The sequence below is a fragment of the Ziziphus jujuba genome, chromosome 3 (assembly GCF_031755915.1).
Source record: "Ziziphus jujuba cultivar Dongzao chromosome 3, ASM3175591v1".
In the NCBI taxonomy this organism is placed as follows: domain Eukaryota; kingdom Viridiplantae; phylum Streptophyta; class Magnoliopsida; order Rosales; family Rhamnaceae; genus Ziziphus; species Ziziphus jujuba.
The window spans coordinates 29,131,259-29,155,276 of record NC_083381.1 but is presented as its reverse complement, the minus strand read 5'-3'; the positions used below and the strand labels follow the sequence as shown (position 1 = coordinate 29,155,276).

General features: G+C 29.0%; 1 protein-coding gene across 1 annotated transcript; it reads left to right on the top strand.

Annotated features, from left to right (window-relative positions):
* Positions 1-18,190: 18,190 nt before the first annotated feature.
* LOC107405354 (E3 ubiquitin-protein ligase ORTHRUS 2) lies at positions 18,191-23,646 on the top strand. Its single transcript, XM_016012392.4, has 9 exons — positions 18,191-18,925; positions 19,621-20,153; positions 20,685-20,810; positions 21,119-21,218; positions 21,316-21,377; positions 21,453-21,555; positions 21,830-21,974; positions 22,301-22,515; positions 22,739-23,646. Exons 1-9 carry the CDS (start codon positions 18,467-18,469, stop codon positions 23,330-23,332), a joined length of 2,337 nt encoding a protein of 778 aa, XP_015867878.3. The 5' UTR covers positions 18,191-18,466; the 3' UTR covers positions 23,333-23,646.
* Positions 23,647-24,018: the final 372 nt, after the last annotated feature.

The window sequence follows — 24,018 nt, the reverse complement described above, 5'->3', positions numbered from 1 at the left end:
GAATATGTGTTATTTTGTCCAATGTATGGACTTCGTTGATGCTTCTTGGATGGAAAATTAGCTTTTTGTGTTAGTTCACTATATGGAGTACAATGGGCTTGTGAAAATACTATCGGCCTCAAAAGTTGTACAATTATTAGTATTTTTGCGCTATTTCAAAGATTTGGGCTTGTTTGGGGTGGACCTTTTCACTATTGATGGATCCATGTTCGAAATCAAAGGGCCATGGCATCATGTGGGTTTTAAAAAATTGGGTTTGTGTTATAAGCCCGGATTTCAAAACCATATCAGGTTCGGTTCTTGGTTAATTGTTTTTTGAAAGAAAACACAAATCATGAAACACAAAAGTACAAAGCACAATTACACTGTGTCATCTTTAAAATCACCTAATTTCGTTTTGTGAGTTTTAAAATCAATTTTATCAGAATATTATTACCAATTGCTCTAATTTTGTTATAATTGACAGAAATTGTCAGATATGGGTCATGCACAATGCATGCAACCTCCATATCCGATTTTTTAATTTATTTTCAGATTTTACCATTTAAAAATTCAAAAAGTTCTAAGAGCTCAAAAAAAATACCTGAGAGTTTCATAAAAATACCAAGTGGTAAAAAAAATTTTCAAGGCAATAAAAAAAAAATACCAAATGTTTAAAAAAATTCTGAGATCACGTAAAAAGTACTAGACGGTTAAAAAAAAAAATTGTGAGTGCCTAAAAAAAACCAGATGTTCAAAAAATATTTTGAGAGTTTAAAAAAAAATCAGATATTAAAAAAAAATCTGAGAGAAAAAAAAAAGAAAAAAATGAGATCTTAAAAAAAATTCTAAGAGCATGATAAAAATACCAGATGGCAAAAAAAAAATGTTTGAGTGCCCCAAAAAGAACCAAATATTCAAAAAAAAATTCAAGAGTTCAATAAAAGTACAAGATGTTCAAACAATTATGAGGCATGAAAATATACCAGATGATTAAAAAAATTCCAAATGTTCAAAAAAATTATCAGACACTTAAAAAAAAAAATCGAGAGTCCTAAACAAATACCATATATTTGAAAAATATTAGATGGCAAAAAAAAAAATTAAGAACATGATAAATACTATATGTTAAAAAAATATATAGAGGGCCTAAAAAAAATATTAGATGGTTAAAAAAATTTATATATATATATATATATTTGGTATTTTTATCGAGCTCAAGAATTTTTTTTTTTTTAGCATATGATTTTTTAGCTTTCAGAATTTTTTTTACCATTTGGTTTTTTTTTTGGGGCAATTAATTTTCTTTTTAATCATCTAGTATTAATTTTTTTTTTTTAAGTTTTTAGAATTTTTTTTGAATATCTGTTTTTTTTTTTTCAAGCTTTCAAAATTATTTTTAACCACAAGATATTTTTTTGAATACTCGAAATTTTTTTTAACTATCTAATTTTTTTAGCTTTTAAAATTTTTCTAAACATCTTGTATTTTTTTCGAGTTTTAAAAATTTTTTTTACCTGTACTTTTTTTAAGGCAATCAAAATTTTTTAGCCAACTGTTATTTTTTTTTTTTAACTTTCAAAAAAAATTTTAAACATCTAATATTTTTTTCGGGCTCTTTGATTTTTTTTATTGAGCATTTTTTTTTTTTTTAGCTTTCAGAATTTTTTTAAACATTTATTATTTTTTTAGCTCTCGAACTTTTTTAATTATTTGATAATTTTTTCTTGACTTCTTAAATTTTTTTTTTAATATCTAGTATTTTTTATTGTGCACTTAATTTTATTTTATTTTTTAACCATTTGGTATCTTTTTGGGTTCTTGTATTTTTTCTAATATTTCTTTTGGGGCTCTCAAAACATTGTTTAATTTTTTAAATGGGAAAATATGAAAAATAAATTAAAAAGTCATATTTGAGATCATATGGGCCACAGATGACCTCTATTTGACGTTTCCATAAATTTTAACTGAATTGAGTCAATTTATAAAAATTTTAAAAACAGGGAAATCAACGAGATAAAATTTATTTTAGAAACTAAAATGAAATTGGGTGATTTTAAATGTTACCGAAGTGCAATTATCCTTTAATTTTATTTGGTAGCTTGAACAAATTGGTATTTTTAAAAAGTGTGCATAAAATAAAAATTTGAGTAGACATAAAAATGAAAAATGAAAATGAAAGCAGATGTTTACTTTCATACGGAGAGAAATTGAAAAGTTTTATTCTTACGAAAAAGCTTCAATGAGAGTTAGAGCTTTGTTGAATTTTAATTGTTGTGGGCTTCATTGGTATAACGCGCGTCAAAATTGAGTCATTTTATTCAATGATCATTCCAATAACTGTTGCTTCAGTGACGGTTTGAATTATTTTGCCAACAAATCTAGTCTCCTTTTTAATTTTCCTTTTTTCTTTTCTTTTTTTAATGTATTTTCTATGGTTTATGATTTAATCTATGCAAGTCTATTATAATTGAAAATTTTTCTGCAACCGAAGGCATTATATTCCTACCATATGTTTAAGGGAGTAACAGTTCTTTCTTATCAACTTTTCTTTTATTAAAAATAAAAAAATAAAAAAAAGGGGGGCCTTATGAATGAATATGCTTAAGTTGGGTTTGCCTTATAAAAGCAAATAAGAAAGAGATAAAGTTTATAACAATTTTTGTCATTGTGATATCTCGAATTCATGAATGGCATATAATAATATAAGCTGAATTAATTTTACTTGATAAGGGCTTGTCTTGTAAAGGCAAATAGAGAAGAGATAATAGTTTGTAACAATTTCGCTTATCTTAATATCTCAAACTTGTTAATGACATAACAACCAAGCTAATTTTACTTAATAAGGAAGAGATAATAATAATAATAATAATAATACAACATAACAAAAAAATGAAAAATAAAGTACATGATTGCTAAATTTTGATTTTGTCCCTAAAACTTTGTTATTATTTCTTAGACTTTATTTCTCGCAATATGAAAATTAATGATCAACCTCCAACTTTCTAAACCAAAAGTAAAATGAAAATCAGTATCAACATCAAGGTCAAATGTTTTTTTTTTTTTTTTTTGGGCTAATACATAAATGTCAAGTTGAGTTTGACATCTTGCAACAAATATTAATAATCTTCATCTAAAAATGAATATTAACAATCAATAATTATTGATAATGACCTTCACATTCTGAATTTAAAACTAGTAATACAATTACTACTTTTTAATTTATTTAAAAAAAAAAAGACTCTTAAAATAATTTAACACTACTTTGTCAACCTTTTTGAAACGAAGGATGTTATCCAATTTAAAATAAATTTAATACTATTTTGTCCACCTTTTTGAAATGAAGGATGTTATCCAATTTGAACCATGTAATTAACGGTTGATTTGGACAATACCATGCTACCCATAAGACAATGATAAAAACAGAGAGGCAGGTAAGTTTTAAAAACCTTGAACAAGCTACCATATTGCTTTAGCCCTACGGACCAAATGATTTTAAAATTAGATGATTGTACTTGGAATTCAATACTTTGTAGCTTGAGTTTGTAAAATAAGCTTTTAGGTTAGACAATTACTATACTATAAATAAATGCCGTCAATGTCCTCTAATACATGAATTATCTAGAGATTAAAAATTCCATTTTATCCTAAGACCGTCTTTTAATGCACTAGCTTTAATTACTAATTTATCTTTCACATTGCAAATATATACACTTTTATCCATAAGAATCTTATGGAGACAAAGCAAATCATAAAAACTTTGCCTATTCATTTAAAATTCATAAAAAAATTTGCCTAATCATCTGGATAATTTTGCTTACTCAACCTTACCATAAATTTAACCATTCTAATAAATTTTTTTAGACCAAAAAAAAAAAAAAAAAAGAAGAAGAAGAAGAAGAAGAAGAAGAAGAAGAGAAAGGTTCATCCATGGTCAATTAAGGTTACAATATTAAAGTGTTAAATATATTTAGTAGTGACATAAACACGTAATCCAACCCACCGAAATATACTTAGTGGCACGAAAACAAAATCCAGCTCACCAGTCCTGTCATGCTATACATTTAGGACAAAAAGAAAAGAAAGATAATGATAAAAAGTAACAACAAGAAATTAGGGATAATATCGTCATTGCAATTGATTTTTCTCTTTCTCATAGCTGTTTTCCTAATTGGAAAATTTTACCCTTGGCGCATACCACGCGTGATTCGAGGTTGCCTTGGAAGGCAAATCTATATAATATGTAAAGTAAGGTGGGGAGCAAAAGTTTTTGCTATTTTTTTTAAAATATTATAAAAAAGTAAAATTATTTAAAAATTTGATTATTTTAAAATTATTGTCAAATATTATATTTATATTTATTTTATTTTTTTTCAAAAGCATAAAAAAAATTAAAGTTTAAAAATAAAATTATTTGAAAAGTTTCACAATCTTAATAAAATTTGAAAAGAATAATGTGATTTTAATTTTTAAAAATTTTCATAATGTATAGGTATTATCAAAATTTGACAATAAATCTTTACAATAATATATATAATAATTTTAACATAATTTATATCAATAATATCTTTACAAATAAGTTATATAAATAATATTTTCACAAATAAAAATTCAACAATCTTCATAAATCTTAAAAGGAAAAATTTAATCTTGATTTTTGAAAATTTCCAAAATATGTTAGTACAAAGATTTTATTTTTGGTTATGGAACAAAACGTGGCAAGAAGATTTTTTTTTTTCCTTATTTGGTTTCTTTTTGAATTTTTTAAAAATAAGATAAAAAGCATATATAATAAAAATATTTTTCTTATTAAAGATATTTTATACAAAAACTCCATATATTAATACATATTTATATATGGATATACAATAAATATAATTTCATCGTAAAATAGTAAAATTCATATATAGTAATTAATAATAGGATTGATCTTTTTATCAGAAATTTAAAATGGATAATGCATTTTTTTTCAATATTTTTCAAAGAGTGCTCAAATTGTACTTATATATATATATATATATAGATATATGTATATATGACAAGATTTCAATAATGTGGAGCAATATAAAATCAATTTTATATAAAATATGGATTTCGTATTTAAAAGTATAATTGAATATTTTTGAATTTTGGGTTTAGAGTTTAAGGTAAAGTGAATTTTTTTGATAATTATACAATGTAATGAAAATTGTATGAGACTAATAACCATCAATTTAATTTGTAATTATGACTGAATTGATTTTTGTAATCGTATTCAATCTCGAATCTTAATTGCTATCCCGTGCTAATTTTATTCTATTAAAAAAATGATAATATTATTAAATAATTATCCTACTTTTAATGATAATATTATTAAATAATTATTCCACTATCTAATTATTTTTATAATTATATTATTATATTCTTGGATATAAAAAATGGATAGAGAACTATAATGATATTTATTAAATTTAAATTTAAATTGAAAATTTGATAATTATCTATAATTTTAATGTCAATATAAAAGATAATTAAGGATTTTTCAGAAAAAATATGTAAAGGCATGATTTTTTATTAATCATAAATATACATATTTATACAAGATTTAACTAATATCTACAAGGTAAAATATTATAAATAGAAATAATGAGCTATAAAATTTAATGAAAATAAATATTTTATTAAGAACATTTGAAAATATATATAAAAGGAAAGATACCTAAAATTAAAAAAAAAATATTAAATAACAGAAGAGATTTATGGGAATACAATTATTCCATTTAAATAGAATTATTTATCTAATCAAATTAAATCTTTTATATGAAAAAATAAGGTATATTTCAAATTTATATTTTGATGGAGAGATTAAGATATATTTTAAATTTATATTTCATAATATAAATTTTAAGAATCAAAATTTAAAAATCAAAAATTGAATTAAAAAAATTGAAATTAAAAATCATGTTTTATAAAAAATCTCACAACTCTATAAATAGAAGGAGAAACCAAAAAAGAAAAAGATGTTGGAAAAATAGTAGAGAAAGGTTAAAAAAAATACAAACAAGATTATAAAAAAAAAGTGAAAAAAAAGGAAGAAAGGAAAAGTATAGAAAAAAATATTGACATAGATATAGGTATTATGCAAAAGTCTAATGTTCTATATGCTATAGATGAAGATTTTCTAATATAAAATTTTATCTTCAAACTGTTTGACGATATTTTAAGTGCGGTTTAATATGATAAATATGAATTATTTGGTAAATATAAAGTTGGGTATGCAATTATATATGTTTTTATAATTGATTTTTTTATCAATTTGTTTGAAAATATAATTGAAGAGGCTGTTGTCAAAGATAATGCTAAGCTCTAAGAATCTTGTGGGCAAGTAAGTTTATTAATATTGTATTTCAGAACTACGAGTTATTTCATCTACAATTATTTTGAATGTTAAATAATAATTTTATTTGTATATATCATTATACAAGTTTTGATATATATTTTTAATATATATATATTTTTCATTTTTTCAGATAAAATAAACTAAAGTACATTTTGTGGGCGAATTTGTATATAAGATTAATGGTTATCTAGAAGTAATTATCATACTTGGCATGGTAAAAGATTCAAAAGTTATATTAATTTATAATTTTTAAAATTTACATATATTTCAAGTAAAAATTTTATTTGTGGAAAGCTATTTATACTATATTTTAATATTTAATTTGATTATAATTAATTAATTTTTATTAATAATTATCTAAGTCATCAATTACGGTTATACTTTTCATGCATCGCATGGGCTTAACACTAGTACAATATACATATAAACATATTTGGTATACAAAATTAAAATTGTATTGTATTAATTTTTTTATTGTATTGTATTTGATTAATATATATTGCATTGTACTGTAGTAAATTTTTTTTGAAAAAGATTAAATTTATTTTTATTATTATTCAGCTAATTCTTTTAAAAAAATTATATTATTAATGATATACAAATTGATTTTTTATTATTATTCAACTAATTTTTTTTAAATTATTCCATTGTTCAAATTCAATAAAATTGATTTTTTATTATTATTATTGCTAAATTTTCTTAAATAATCATAGGGAAAAATTTTATTTATATCTCTTAAATTTTGTAATTATTTCACTTAGATCCTACAATTTTGTAAAATCATTATTTACCTCCTTTCTATTTTATAAAATTATCAAAAGAGACTAATTTATTAGTTTGTTGTCAGTTTTTATCATTTAATTGTACAAATTAAAGTTATTTAATTATGAAATTCATACTTTTAATTTTCTTTCGGTCTTTAACTATTAAAAATTAACGGATAAAAATAGACAAAAACTAATAAATGAGCTTGTTTTAATATATGTATATATACGTGTGTGTGTGTGTGTGTGTGTGTGTGTGTGTATAAAACTAAGGATATTAATAATGATTCTTCAAAAGTATGAAGCCTAGATAAAAGAATTACAAATCTGAAGGAGTAAATGAAATTTGCCCATAATTATAATACTAAGTAAAATAGTAACAAAACTGCAGGAGAAATGGAATTTGCCCGTAATTATAATTCATTAAATATTAGTTCTACTTAATTATTGTCATTCATGATAATGATAAAATTATTCATCTTTTATTTAAATAATTATATTATTCATAATAAAATAATTTTTTTATTATTATCCATGTATAATAACAACATAATCTAAAACTATATATTATTTTAAAATGTTAAAAATTAAAAATACTAAGTAATAATAATGATGATGATGACAATAATAGTAATATTTTAATATAATTTTGTATAGTTATCAAATGGATTTAATCATATATATATATATATATATATATAAATCAGTCTCCTATCAGAATATTTTAATTGATTTTTTATAATAAAATATAAAAATATTATTTAGAGTTTATATGAGTATGATAAAATATTAAATCTAAGGCCCTTTTCTTTGTCATTTTGCAAAACGATTTTTCATTTTACAAATTGAAAATTGATAAAAAAAAAAAAATGCATTTGATAGCTATTTTTGAAATTTGAGATTTGAAAAAGTTGGAAACATTTTTTGAAATATAGATAAATTTCGAAAATGTCTTTTATATATTTCGCATGTATTCCAAAAACTTTAGAAAAAAGGATATTGAATGAAATAAATAATATTTATCATTTTAAATTAAAAGTATTTATTTCATATAGATATATATCAATTCAACATATATCATATATGGATAATGGTTATTATTTTTAATAATAAACATTATTTTTCCGTATAGAAATACATTATACTCAACATTTACCATGATTTTACCATTTTCATTCTAAAAGAAATATTCTTATATATATAACCAAGTATATTTTAAAATTTTAATACAAAATCAAATTTACTATTTTCATTTTATAAAATTGATTTATAAAAGTTTTTTAAAAAAATGATATTAAATAGGCCCTGAGAGAGAAAAGTGAGCTCACACTAAAACCTTGACACTAAAAACCTTAAGAAGTTAAAATGAATCTTGTTGGAACTAATATAAACCCTTAAATGTTAGATTCAAGAGCTGATTAGAGATATTTTAATATAAAAATTATTATATATAATCTACTTACAAAATACAAAAAGTAAGAAACAAAAATAAATAAAAGATAAAACCAAAACCAAAAATACACTGTCCGCCTTAAACTCAAACCTCACAGTGACAGTGCACCATTTCCAGCACAACAATGCCTCTCCTGGAGGGTGCTGCCCTATCAGTCTACATGGGATTCCATGCCAAGCTTAACCATACATTAGTTTACTATCGTCCGTTGGCAAACATGTCCATAGATTTTTCGTAAAAGAATTAATAAATAAAAAGAAAGATTGAAAGGGATGATTAAAAATCAAAAAAAAAAAAAATGTAATATAAGGCATAGAGAGGAACGTGATCCTGTAATCCTTGATTTTCTATCTCACTTGGCCCTATAGGCCGCATTATTTTTTGTTTTTTTATCTAAAAGTAACACTTTTTTTTTTTTCCCCAAAAAACTAAAATTTTTATTTTTATTTTTGAAGTGTTTTCAACTAACATTGAAGGTCAACTTTTTATAACGAACATTAATTAATAATTTTTGTAAAATGAATTTAATATACTTAAAACTAACATTAACTATCAATTCCTTATAAGAAGTATTATCTTATAAATTTTAAAACAAACTTAAAGCTAAAATTAATGGTCATTCTTCTTATTAACTATTAACATCTCATGACGAACACTGCCAACCAATTTTTAAAACAAAACTACGATTTTGTTTGGTATAGATTCTTCTTTTGTTTTTGTAAAAGTGCTTTTTGAAAAAATTATTTTTTTTATTGGTTTTGGTCATAAGTGTTTTAAAAGATTTGATGCAGTCAGTGAAAATTATTTAAACACTTTTAGGAGTAGATTTTGAGTCTCAAAAGATATATGACATTTTAAAAGTTATATCAAACAATTTCTTAAACTAACATTAAGTTGGAAATTTCATAAGTTAGTTTTATGTCATTTGCTTTTAGTGATGGTTTTAAATTTTGGTTTTGATATTTTGTTTTCTTGGAGATTAAGCATTTTATATTGACGATGTTTTATGGATCTAAGATTGTTGATATTTTTTATGATAACTTTTTAAGGAATATAATTTTTGGAGTATAACTAGAATATAAAAAAGTGATGAATATTTTATTATGGTATGAGGACCTAGTAATTTGTTCTTAATATTTGGTTGTGATATTAAAATTAAGATTTAAATTTCTTTATTGCTTGAGGTATCAATTCTTGGAGTCGGTCTAAATTTAAAATTGGAAGAAATTGAGGTTTTCTCAAGAATAATACTTGGAATAATGCGAGGATTCAGACTTGATCTTTTGAATTTTTACTCTTTGGTATTGACAATTTCGAGGATTATGTTAGGCTTTATAAACTATCTAAGGCTTCCATTAGAATAAGTATTAGAATTTTTGTTTTATTACTTTGATGAATTTGGCGAAAAGAACAACATTGTTGAGATTGAGAAAATTAGATAATTAATGAGGAACATGGATTTTATAATTACAAGTACTAGGAGTACAGTAGGCGGCCAAAAAAACAATCTCAAATTTAACTTTGTTCCACTGGTATTTGCATTGAGGAAATTATACTTATTTTCTAAACTTTACTTTTGATTTAATGAATTGATTTTTGGAGTTAGTTATAAATTGGAAGAGTTACGAGTTATGCAAGAGTGATATAAATGATTATGAGATGATTTTGAAATTGATATTAAAAGATGTGTTGTTGTGTAATTCTCTTTAGGAGTTTGATAGTTTCCTTTTGCTACTATTAAAGTTTTGGTGGATTTGTTGTTGATCACTTTATCAAAGATTCGTTCTTATTTTTGAATCATTTGTAAAGATATTAGAGTTTGTTCTATATTGTAATTGTGGTATTCGAGGGGTTGACTTTTGTTTTATAAAGTTAAAAGTGTTATCCTTTTAGAGTTGCAAAGTGAATCTTCAGTGGTTTGTATTGTGGCATTAGTGTTTTCCAAGGGTGAGCTTAGTTGAGTTGAGAGAGTTGGGTGTTGATTTGTGGATGTATACTTTAAGAGCACTTTTTACTAGCCTCGGCTATGAACAATACTTGTGGATCGTGTCCTCAAGGCCTAGTTTGAAGACCTTTACTTGATGAGAATGGAAAAGAAAGTTGAACAAGAGGGGAAGCCAGACTTTGCTATCAAAAGTGATGGAACCTTGGTGATTGTAATAGACTTTATATTCCAGCTAATGAAGAATTGAAAAGGCAAATGTTGGAAGAAACCCATAGTTCGACCTATGCTGTGCATCTTGATAGTACCAAGATGCACCATACTCTGAAAGAGTATTGTTGGTAGGTAAGGATGAAAAGAGAAGTTACTGAATATGTATCCAAGTATTTCATTTGCCAGCAAGTAAAGGTAGAGACACAAAAGCCTTCCAGACTTTTACAATCTTTATCCATCCTATAATGGAAGTGGGAGCACATTACTATGATTTTATGTTCAAGCTTTCTCCCATAGTCCAGAGACATGAAGGTATCTAAGTGATAGTGGATCGACTCATCAAATCTGCACACTTTTTACCTATTCATGTGAGGTTTTCTCCTCAAAAGTTAATGGAACTCTTTATGAATCATACAGTAAATTTAGATGGGGTGCTAACATCAACCATATCTGACAGAAATCCACAGTTCACTTCTTGGTTTTGGTATAGATTAATAAAGGAGTTAGGTGTCAAGTTAAATTTGTGTACTGTTTTTCACCCCTAGCTTGATGGGCAATCTTAGAGGACTATTCAAAGATTGGCGAATTTGTTGAGGTCATGTGTACGATAGGTCAAGGGAGGTTATTATAAACAGCTACCTTCGATAGCATTTACCTACAACAACAGTTATCACTCGAGTATTAAGATATCATCTTATGGAACAATGTATGAGAAATAATGTTGAACTCCATTAAATTGAAACAAGACAGATGAAAGGAAACTTCTAGGTCCTGAAATCATACAAGGAATTGTGGACAAGGTCAATGTCATATAGGCCAAGTCGAAAGCAGCACAGGACATGTAGAAAAGCTACACGGATGTGCATAGAAAGGATCTTGAATTTGAGGTCGGTGATTCGGTATTCCTAAAGCTCTCTCCTTGGAAGGCCATGGTACACTTTGAAAAGCAAGGAAAGTGGAGTCCTCACTACATTGAACCATATGAGATAGTCGAGAGAATAAGTCTAGTGGCTTACAAGCTAGACTTGCAAGAAGAGCTTTCTTTAGTCCATGATATATTCCATATCTCTATGCTTCGTAAGTATATTTCAGACCCACTACATATGTTGAAGGCACTTGATATTGAGTTAAGTGACTACTTGTCCTATGAGAAGGAGCCAATATAGATTCTAGATAGGGAAGAGAAAGAGCGTCACAATAAAACTATTTCCTTAATGAAGGTTCTTTGGTTGAATCACCTAGTCGAGGGACAATTTGTGAGTGAGAGGACCAAATGTGGAGTCAGTAACCTTACCTCTTCCAAAACTAAGGTATGAATTTTGTGGATGAAATTTATTTAAGGGGATAGGTTGTAACAACGCGTACCAAAATACCTTTATTTTACAAGTTTGACTGGCTTTGACCAAGTGGACTATATATGGCTCTTAAATTGGCTTTTTCTATGATCAAGGTTTTGGCTTGATTGATATTCCATTGTGTAGCGCTTGTGGATATGAGTTCATGGACTGGCAGCACTTTAAATTCTGAGTTATGAATAATAAGTTATAGCTCTGGAAAGTTTTAAACATTAATATTATATCAGTGTCCAAATCAGTTCCGGATTTTTGTTTGCTAGTGACACATGACCTATATAAGTGTTGGAAAGTGTGGCCAACAATGAATAAATCTTAAATTTTCATTATGTATCCAAAAACCAATAAAGCTTTCCCCAGACCTATAGATCCAAACCGAGTCAACTTAAACTTGTTTACACACCAACAAGGTCACTGTTGTTTTCTTAATTTCTGGCACTAGCAAGCTATATGCATTAGCCACGCATGTTATCCACTTCTAGGTGATCTCGATGATAAATTTTCATAGTGATTTGCCGTTGAAAGTGTCGGGATCGGTCGTTCAAAGGTGACAGTAGCGTTGATCCATTTCCAATAAGTTGATCGTATTTTAGGACATTTTAGACGGGCCCACATCACCCCCCCCCCCCCCCCCCCCCTTCTTCCAATTTGAATCCCTAAATCTATATCTGACTACCAATTTACCATGATTCCTCATTGTTTGAGAGATCCATCAATGAGAAGTTTAGATAAACTTTTAGCGAGTTTTGCAGCTGCTGGTGACACTTTTGGATCGAGATGAGATACCTATATATTGGTCATTTGTTGAGCTTTTTATTGATATAAAGTTTGTGAATTTTGGACATCGTTTGATAACTTTTCCTTTTTGGCTCAATTAGTTAAATATTGAATAAAACTAAACTGTGTTTGGATAAATTGGATAAAATTGAAATTGGACTAGTGTAATAAGATATTAATGGGAACCACTGGAATGTTCAATTTTATAAAATTAACCTTTGGGTGAAAAATTTTAATTTTGGATATTAAATCCTTAGGGCTCACAGTATAATTAAACCACTAAGCGTCCAATTTATGTAATTTTATAGTTGTTCAAATTATTTTAAGATATTAGTATGTAATTTTATAGTTGTATAAAGCTTAGTTTTGATTTATTGGAGTTTGAGGAATATTTTATTATATTTTAGGCACTTGGAAGCAACTTTTGGAGGAGTAGAAATGAGTGTCAGTGATTTTTGTGAGTGATTATATTTTTGAATGAATTTGGGCATACTAGTATGCACAATATATATATATATATATATGTATGTATGTATATAGTTTCAATATGATATATACATGATTTGATCTAAATTGTTCTTTTATGCAAATGTGAATATTTGTTTTTATATATATGTATTATCATTTTATGTGGATTTTGATGAAATTTTAAATGGTTTCAAATACTTATGAATATATAATGACCTGGTAAATTTTAACATTTAAATGTCTTGGTATTTGAAGTGATGTTTCAATCATTTTAGAAAATAATTGAATTTGAGAAAGTAGATTGAAAATTATGTATATATATATAAATATATTTTAAGCATGTTTAAGTATTTTATATTTTAAAGTGCTTAAAAATGGTTTATGATGATATATATTTCATTTTTGATATTTATGTTTTGGCATGAAATTGTGATTTGGAATTTTTAAAATATTTAAATAAATAGATGGATTTGAATATTAAGTTATGCTTTATAGTACAATATTGTTTGAAAAAGTGGAAAAAAAACATGATTTTGAAAAGATTGTTTTAAGAATATTGTATTATTTTTTTAATTGGTGTACTATATAGTACTAGTATCTCTATTCAGTATTATATTATAGTGTATAAGTTACCACGATGACTATCGTATGTTAAAGGCCTTGAAGTAGGTTTATCCCATAGATTCATTATCGTTATGATATCTTTCGTATACTAAGGGTTGTGTAGGAATAGCAAGTTGCATCGACCAACCCAATCCCCACGGTGCACCGCTTCTAACAGGGCGATTTTGCCCTAAAAAATCAAGATTGCAGGGCAAGTTCGAGGCAAAGGTTTAAAAATCGAATCAGGGATGGGCCGGGGACGAGGAATAAAAACCCTGGCCCGAACTCGGTCCAGGATATTTATTTATTTATTTATTATTTTATATAATTTCATTATATTATTCTTTGTATATAAATAAAAATATTTATTATTCTTTTTCTAGTTGTGACTAAATAATTTCATGGCCGCCGATAAAAATATTCAATGAAATTATAAAAATATTTATATTCAATGAAATTATAAATACTTTATAATAAATATTTAGTCACTTTTAAACATATTTTTAGTATTGATATTGACCGCCGATATCACCTTGATGTATTTTATTGTATTTTTATTGAATTTTAGTCACTTTATGTATATTTTATTAATAAAAATTTTTTATATAAATTTTTCAAAAAAAATTATACCAATTAAAAAAAAAAAGAGAAAATCGCCCCGCCCTGTCCTTGATTGGAAAATCTTCATCCCCACCCCGTTCCTAAAGAAACGTAAAACACCGTGGGGATGAGATGGAAAATTCCTCGCCGGAATAGGGATGGGATTTTAAAAACTGATCTCGTCCTACCCCATTGACATTCCTAAGGTTGTGAGGTGGGTTCATCTAGGGATGTCAACGGGGCGGGGCGGGGCCGGTTTTTAAAATCCCGTCCCCATCCCCGTATAGGATTTTTCATCCCATCCCCGCAATTTTCCCCATTTTTTTAGAAGCGGGGCGGGGACGGGGATTCCCCAATCGGTGGCGGTGCGGGGACGGTTTCCCTATTTGTTTTTTTTCATATAATTGATATAATTTCTTTTGATAAATTTATATTAAAAAAATTTCTTCTATAAGCAAAATATAAATAAAATGACAAAAAAATATAATAAAAATACAATAAAAGATATCAAAGTTCAAATTTATAATTTTAATAACATACATTCTCAAAAAATACAATATAATATAATCCAAATACATAAACATAAAATTTATAAAAATACACATGCACACATAATAAAGTTTTACTTCTCATTTCCTTAAGTCTCCATGAAAGAATGTTCCGTAAGAGTTGATTGCTACAAAAATAGACAAAAATATTAAATAATATCAAAAAATTTTAAACAATTTAATATAAACATTTTTTGTAATAAATAAATTCAATTTACCTCCTCATCAATTTCTATGTCACTCATAGTAGAAGAAGTTGTGTTTAGGGTCGGCTCGGGCTAGGAGAAAGGAAGGAATAATCGAATAAGTTTAATTTTAATTTTCAAAATATTAAAAAAAAAAAGATAATATATACGGGCTGGGGTCTTTAATACCCGGCCCCGGCCCATCCCCGCTTCGGGTCTAAGAGAGTAAGCCCAAGCCCGCCCCGTCACCCCGTTTTTGCGGGGAAAAACCGCCCCGTTAGGGGCGGTGCACCGCGGTTTCGGGGATGGGCGGGGCAAATTGACATCCCTAGGTTCATCCCACAGATTTCTTTTTTTTTACTATTCAGTAGTGTTCCAGAACACCATGCATTATTTGTTACCGCTGGATATATCATATGGTACATTGTTTATGTTTATGAGTACATTGTCGATTTTCTAATATCTATAGTTTTATTGCACTTTTCATAATTATTTTATAAAATTAAATTTATATTATTTTATACTTAATATTTAAATCGCGATTAATCTAATTTATAATAATTTAATAGTAATTAATTTACACTATTTAAATATCGATTTTATAATTTGATTTGGGGTACAAGTTATATTTTGTGAAATGATTTAAAAAAAAAAACTTTTAAAAGAGTGGAACAAGAGGTCTCGAGAGAAATATTTACATAAATAAAATATTATTTTTCTATTGTACCATAAAACTTATTGAGATATCTTTATTTCACATTTTATTTGTTTATAAGTTTGTTCCCCTAAATCCAGATAGTTAGCAAACAATGTATATTGCACATTACTTGCCGTTTCATATTTCCCCATAGTTGCAACAATATTTATATATTTTTCCCTGTTTGTTTTTATTTTTCTGGATTTATTTGCATCATTTGTGTTACTTAATTTTTCAAATACTCTTAGAAAACTCTAAACTAAATAATGGACATGCTAGTAACAATAGAATATATGTGTAGTAATGAGTTGTAGAGTGATAGGCTATAGATGTTGGTTGTAGTTATGGACTTGTATGCTGTTATGGCTCTATTTTTATATATCGATATATTATTTCATAGTGCATGCAATGATTGTCCGCAATTTAAGTGAGGTTTTATTGGGTTTTTACTATGATTATCCAATGGAACTTCTTTAGACAGGACCATATGGGAATTTTGGGAGGGTTTCTTGGGACGGAACTTGTCAGTCAACCTCTTATAATAAACATTTATCTACTATCATTATAAAATGAACATTAATGGTCAACTTCTTATAATGAACATTTTACCTTACAAATCAAGCTTAAAACCCCTTCCAAGGAAATTAATTGTCAACTTTATAAAACGAACATTTACTATCAACCTCTTATGATAAACATTAATTGTTAACCTTACAAAATGAAACAATAACAATGATCAACTTCCAATACAAATGGTTTTTGGTACTAATGCCCCATGTAGTTCCATCCGTTTTACACTTTACCAAATATATTTTCACATTAACATTAACATTTTTTGAAGTTTGTAAAAGTGAGTGTCAATCTAAAATCTTTATATGGTGACCATTTAATTGCTATATTATATTAACAAGAATAAAATTTTCGTTCCAATTATTACCCTGTTCAGGAAAAAAGAATATTTTTATGCACATTATACATGTATTTTTTTTATTTTTTGGATTGATGTTGTACCATTTACAAAATTTAAGGGGTTAATTCAATACTACAAATGTCAAGTTGCAAAAATAAAAATTAAATGGGTTATTGTTGGCCAAAAACCCTATTAAAAAAAAAAAAATTGAGCCCTATAAAAAAAGATATTAAGTTTCAATTTTATAACATTAACTTAAAAGTAAAACTAACATTAACGGTCAAACTTGTTATAACGAACATTAACGACTAACCTTATTTAACCTATCATAATGAATGTTAACTATCAAATCTTACAAAACCAACTTAAAACTAGCATTAATGATTAACTTCCAATCTTATGAAATGAGATTAATAGTTGTCTTATAATAAACATTAACAACTAACATTATCAATCGAACATTAAAGATCAACCTATTGTAACGAACGGTCAATCTTATAAAATAAACTTAAAATTAACAATAATGGTCAACTTCTTATAACGAACATTAACTTCTAATCTTATAAAATAAGCTTTCCAATCTTATATGATGAGCTTAACACTCAACATATAATAAAGATTAAGTTTCAAATTTTGATACATTGCACTTAAAAATCGGGCATTAACACGTAAAACTTCTATGACAAACATTAATTGTCAACTTTTAAAATGATTATTAGCGATCAACCTTTAATAATGAACATTAAACAGCAATCTATAAAATGAACTTATAACTAACGATATTAGTCGGAAAATTCTCATATTATTAATCAAGAATAAAAATATCATAAATATTCGGGATTATCAACCATTGATAACTTACTTTCATTATCTTTAAACTTTAATCATCTTTGATTTATTACCTCAATTTCTCTTAAACAAAGAATCTAAGAACTCTTTTTTTTTTTTTAAGTAATCTAACAACTCTCTTAAATTAAAAAAAAAGAACAAAAAAAAAAGAAAAAAAAAAGCACTAGATAAGTTCAACTACAGTCAATGACGGTTACCCAATTAAAGAGTAGAGTTGGCTTACATGTATTTGGTAATGACATAAAGACAAAATCCAACCCACTAAATCCTGGCACTATCAGCCAGTTATTGCAAAAGGAAAAGAAACATAATGACAAAAATGCAACAGAAGGAAGTTGGAGGGTAATTTCGTCATTTCAGTGGATTTTCTCTTTCTCTTCCGGAGAGGCATTTTCCAAAATGGAAAATTTTACAGACAAACCGCGAGCGCACTCTTAGCGCAATACGATGAAATTTCGAGTTCAGTCAACAAGCAGTCAATTAATTGACTTTTATTCTCGTACACCAATACATTCCCCCACTTAAACCGTTCTCATGTAGACACGAATCCACTGGATAATTTCTGAAATTCAAAAACCAAACGCCAAAAGCTTTTCAAATGCCCGCCGTCGCTGTGTCCTCTCTCCCCCTATAAAACGCCCCCTTTCAGAGCGTCTCTCACTCACTCTCTCTCTCTCTTTCTCTCTTTCTCTCTCTTCGTTCTCTGTTATTCTCCAATCGTGTGCGATCACACAAAAAACAAGGCCAATGGCGTACGTTAGCCAGCTTCCCTGTGACGGAGATGGAGTCTGCATGCTCTGCAAGACGAAGCCACCGGTGGAGGAGACGCTCATGTGCAAGACCTGTGACACTCCGTGGCACACGACCTGCCTTTCTTCCCCGCTGGAAACCTCATTGTCGAATCTGGAATGGGAGTGCCCCGACTGTTCATCCCTCGCCGGCGACGACGACCTTCCGGTGAAATCCGCCGGCGCCGTTGTCTCCCATGCGCTGGTGGCGGCGATTCGGGCGATTGAGTCCGATGGAACGCTGACTGAGCTGGAAAAGGCGCGGAAGAGGCAGGAGCTCTTGAGCGGGAAGGCTAAGTCGGAGGAGGAGGAGAAGAAGAAGAAAGAAGCGGATTCGAAGGGGACGGATGTTTTGGATGTGCTTGGTGATAGCTTCAATTGCTCCTTCTGTCTGCAGCTACCTGAAAGACCTGTCACGGTTCGTGTTTTTCGCTTTGTGGCTTTTCGTTTTCCTTTCGTTTCTTGGTAATGTTATGGTCTTGTTCCCTTCTCTTTTTTGTTTTTTTATTTTTTTATTTTTTATATTTGTCTTTGAATTATCTGATTTGTTTATGGCTTCGTTGTTCAGAAAGGTCATGTGGTTTTCTTCGCTGATTACGGATTTTTGAATACATTTAATCTCCTTTTTTTGGGTTTCAAATCTGATTTTGATTTTTTCTATAAATTCTCTTCGAAATGCCCTTTTCTTGCGTTAGATTCCTCCTACATTCGGTTTCTTGAAGAAGTTTTTTTTTTTTTTTGTTTATGGGTTTGTTTTTGCTTGCGACCGAGTGGAAAGTGTAGTCGCAGTGTGAAATCCTCCGTTCACGCCTATTATGAATAATTTTTTTCGGGGGTGGTTTTTTTATTGACGTATACAGTTCGATTATTTTGCCTCTAGTTTCCTTTTCAGTTTATGGTCTAATGGCATTATCACAAAGTTTATGGTTTAATGTGTTTTTCAAATAATTATGATAAATTTTAACGTATGTACGCATTGATGTTTAATGCTAAATGATTTCCAATTTGCAATTTGCAATTTTGTTCAACGTTTTTGTCCTCTTTTACTAAAATCACAGTACGATGGTTTTTTCCTGTTTTGTTTATTTCGTTACTTCTTTTGCCGTTCTACAGACTCCTTGTGGCCACAATTTCTGCCTAAAATGTTTCGAAAGATGGATTAAGCAAGGGAAGCGTACTTGTGTCAAATGTCGCAGTAACATTCCTCCCAAAATGGCGAGTCAGCCCCGCATCAACTCTGCACTTGTAGTTGCCATCCGTATGGCAAAGATGTCAAAGTTAAATATTACTGAAGGGCCTGTGAAGGTTTACCATTTTGTGCACAACGAAAATAGGCCCGACAAAGCCTTTACTACGGAGAGGGCACAAAAGAGTGGAAAGGCTAACGCTGCAAGTGGGAAGATTTTTGTCACCACCCCACCTGATCATTTTGGACCAATTCCAGCAGCAAATGATCCTATAAGAAATCAAGGTGTGCTGGTTGGTGAATGCTGGGAGGATAGGCTAGAATGTCGGCAGTGGGGTGTGCACCTTCCACATGTTTCTGGTATTGCAGGACAGTCCAAACATGGTGCACAGTCAGTTACCCTTTCAGGAGGATACATAGATGATGAAGATCATGGAGAGTGGTTCTTATACACAGGAAGGTTTGTTGCCGAATCTATGACCTCTAATCTGTGGCCATGACTATTAACATTATTTATTTACTTTCAAAGCTGAGACATAATATTTCATTTTGTAAATATGAATTTCGTTGACCATTACTGCCTGTTAGGCTTTAGCTGATCTAAGATTAGTTGAAGTTCTGGATTCTGGAACTGAGGTGGAAAACTATATTGTGATGTGACTAATTGCTATCTGTTCCAGTTCTTCTACCCTCAGGTCTAATTGTTTTGAGGTTCCCTTTGTAACTCTGCTTATCGCAATTTGTTTGCACCGGATGATAATAGTTTGAGTATTGTACTTGGGTAGTTTGTGAATGTCATTTATCCTCTTAGGTTTGTATACCTATTTTGAAACTTCTGTAGGTGTTTTACTTTCATCCTCACATCTTTATCATTTTTCATTTTATCAAGCACCTTCAGTTTAATGAATTATTTATCTTATGTGATGGTTTAGTTGGTTCTGTTTCTATTGTCACTGTGTTGTTGGCTCATTTATGTGAATGTGGATGGCAGTGGTGGTAGAGATCTCAGTGGAAATAAGCGGACTAACAAGGATCAGTCATTTGACCAGAAGTTTGAGAGTTATAACAGATCTCTGCTAGTTAGTTGCATGAAAGGCTATCCTGTGCGAGTAGTAAGGTAACTTTTGTTGTCAAATTCTCTCTTGTTGATAGTATTCATAGTTTTAAGATTTGTTTTCTGTTAATTTTTTATCAGTTTTGGCTGAGGGTTAATACAATTTATAATATTTTGATCTGTTGATTCTTTTTTATGGTTACTTAGTTACCCCAATGTTTTTTTTTTTTTTTTTTTTTTTTTTTTTTTTTTTTTTTTTGAGACACAGTTGAGAGATTTTAAACAATCTCAATATGGGCTTTGTTTATGTTATAAAAGTTTAACCTTATTTATTTTGTTATTAAGCATGCCCTTTTTATTTTGATAAACAGGTCGCATAAAGAGAAACGCTCTTCATATGCTCCTGAGAAAGGACTTCGGTATGATGGAGTTTATAGAATTGAAAAATGTTGGAGGAAGGTTGGAGTACAAGTAAGTTTTTCTGCTATTGCTGTCTCATCAGTCGGAAGTGCCAATTTTATTTGTGTTTCTGGTGAACATGTATATTGACAGTGTTTTACTGAAATAGGGTTTCAGGGTTTGCCGATATCTTTTTGTTAGATGTGACAATGAACCTGCTCCATGGACAAGGTTTGTTTAAGTAAAAGCTGTCCAATTTGCTTCTCTTCATAACTCCCAACAAAATTTTACCAATTTGATCTACAGTGATGAACATGGGGATCGGCCTAGACCTTTACCTGCTATTCCAGAGCTGAAGAAGGCAACCGATCTATCAGAGAGAAAAGAAGTCCCATCTTGGGACTTTGATGTGAGTGATTTACCCATAATTTTAATGTTCCTCGTTAGTAGCGTATGTTCTTTGTTTGTTGTCTTTGGTCAGCTCAAGATTTAACTTGCCTACAAAATATGTTATCAATAATTAAGAGTAAAACTGTTAAAACAAATCTGTAACAATGTTTTGAAGTTCTTGATAATGTGCACTTGCAAGGTGAATATTAAACTATGGGACCTGAGATCTGGCATTGTCTTTGGTGTATTAATAAACTAGAAATGTGTTTTTTTTTTTTTTTTTTCTCCCCCAGGAAGAAGATGGTTGTTGGAAGTGGAAAAAACCTCCACCCCCCAGCAAGAAATCAGTTGCACGAATGGATGATGCAAGTCAAAAGAATTCAAGGAAGGCAGCAAGAAAAGCTCAAAATATGAGTGTGAGAGAGAGGCTCTTAAAAGGTCTGTTTTGTTTGCATAATTTATTGCACTTTAATTTCTACTCATACATCTGTTTGTTGATTCTGCTTACTCACTTAGATTTGCCTGGTTACATTAATATAAAGTTAAAGTTATAAAAGATCTGGTAAAAAGATTGGTAATGATGATCAAATCTACACGAAAAGGAAAATGGGAGTTTAATTGTTTTTAATGGATGTTAGAGTTGTTAAAGACTTGAGTGATAAATAATTTAACATGCTTATTTGTACAGATGGGTTAATAGATAATTAGCACATTATCCTATATTATGGTATATTTACATTCTCATGGTATGTTTCCACATGTAGAATTCAGTTGCCTAATCTGCCGTGAGGTGATGAATCTCCCTGTAACAACACCTTGTGCTCATAACTTCTGTAAGTTGTGTTTAGAAGGAGCATTTGCTGGGAAAAGTTTTGTGAGAGAAAGAAGCAGAGGTGGACGTGCTCTTCGGTCACAAAAAATTGTGATGAACTGTCCTTCTTGTCCAACTGACATCTCTGATTTTCTTCATAATCCTCAGGTTTGTCAAATGTTGGTTTGGTGCAAGAACATTGTTTCTGTTTTTTTTTTTTTTTTTTTTTGGGTGGCATAATATTGCTTGGAATATAGGTGTTACATTTAAATGTAATTTGTTCTCTTTACTATTGCTCTTGTTATTTTTTTGAATGAATATTTTATTAGTTTTGCATTAGTCTTTGTATGGTAATATATCGTATTTTTGCTTGTGGCATTGAGTCTGGCAGGTTAATCGGGAGTTGACGGATGTGATTGAGTCACTGAAAAGTAAGGCTGCTGAAGAGAAGGCCGATGAAGAGAAGGCTTCTGAAGGGAATGAGGATCTATCAAAAGAGTCAAGTCAAGAAGAGGATGAAGAAGACGACAATGATGATCTTGAAGAAGAGATTAAAGATGAGGAAAGTATTGATATTTCAAAGAGCAATGAAACTACTGAAGAAATGTCTAAAGAGACAGGCATTGATGATGTCGTGAAGATTCCTGAAACCAAATCCAAGCCTATGAAGACTAACAAACGGAAGAAAGTTGATGCTGGTGATTGCCCTGTAGAGAATGGAGGGGATGGAATGAAAACTGTGGGGAAGAATAGTGATGGTTCGAATGCAGATTCTGAAGTTAGCGCAGTTCCTCCTGAATCTACTCGAGGGGCCAATAAGAAGGCAGCTCCTGCTGCAAAACGCATGAAGAAAGCCACTGGTGGTGGTCAAGGAGGTGTTGGAGTGAAGACCAGAAGGGGCAGGAAAGCACAGGTAACCTCCGATGGAGATGATTCGCCGTTGAGTCCTCTGCTTGTGCATTCCGATGACAATGACTTTGAATGATTGATCACTAGCGGTTGGACAATCAGGTGAAACTGATTTCCTTAAATTCTTGATTTTGTAGATTTTGTTGGGCATTTTGGAGATGGTTTTTGTACACAGGTTTTTTCATTTTGAAAATGGAGCTCAGTATCGACACAGTTTATTGCTTTTGACTATATAGTTTTTGTAGAGCTCGTTTGTAATTTGTAAACACAGTTTAGTTCCCTGTTTACAAGCTTTATTTTGTATCTGAATCAGAATATTTGGTAATTCCATCTCAAGAAAATCAAGATGGTATGTTTTTAATAGTTTTGAAGCTATTTTTCCTTATGTTATCTTCTCGTTTTAGTAAATTAATTGAGAGCATGAATTATTTACATTGTATTTTCCTTTCGAGGGAAATCCAATAGTGGATAAATATATCTTAACAAATAAAAGTTAAAATAATTTTAAATGAAATCTTCCAATTATCAATTATTATGTCGATACGAATCGCGGTATCCTAAAAATATTATATATTCTCTGGAAAAAAAAAAAAAAATTAAAATAGGCATTCCAATTTTCACTGGGATGTTGTTGGCACTAAGCACTTTAGAAGTCATTGACCAATAAAATGATTACTTTACAGTCAATTCATCAGAAAGTAAAAGATTATAATGTCTTTGTATATATTTATAATAATTTTATAATAGTGTCTGAATTTGTAG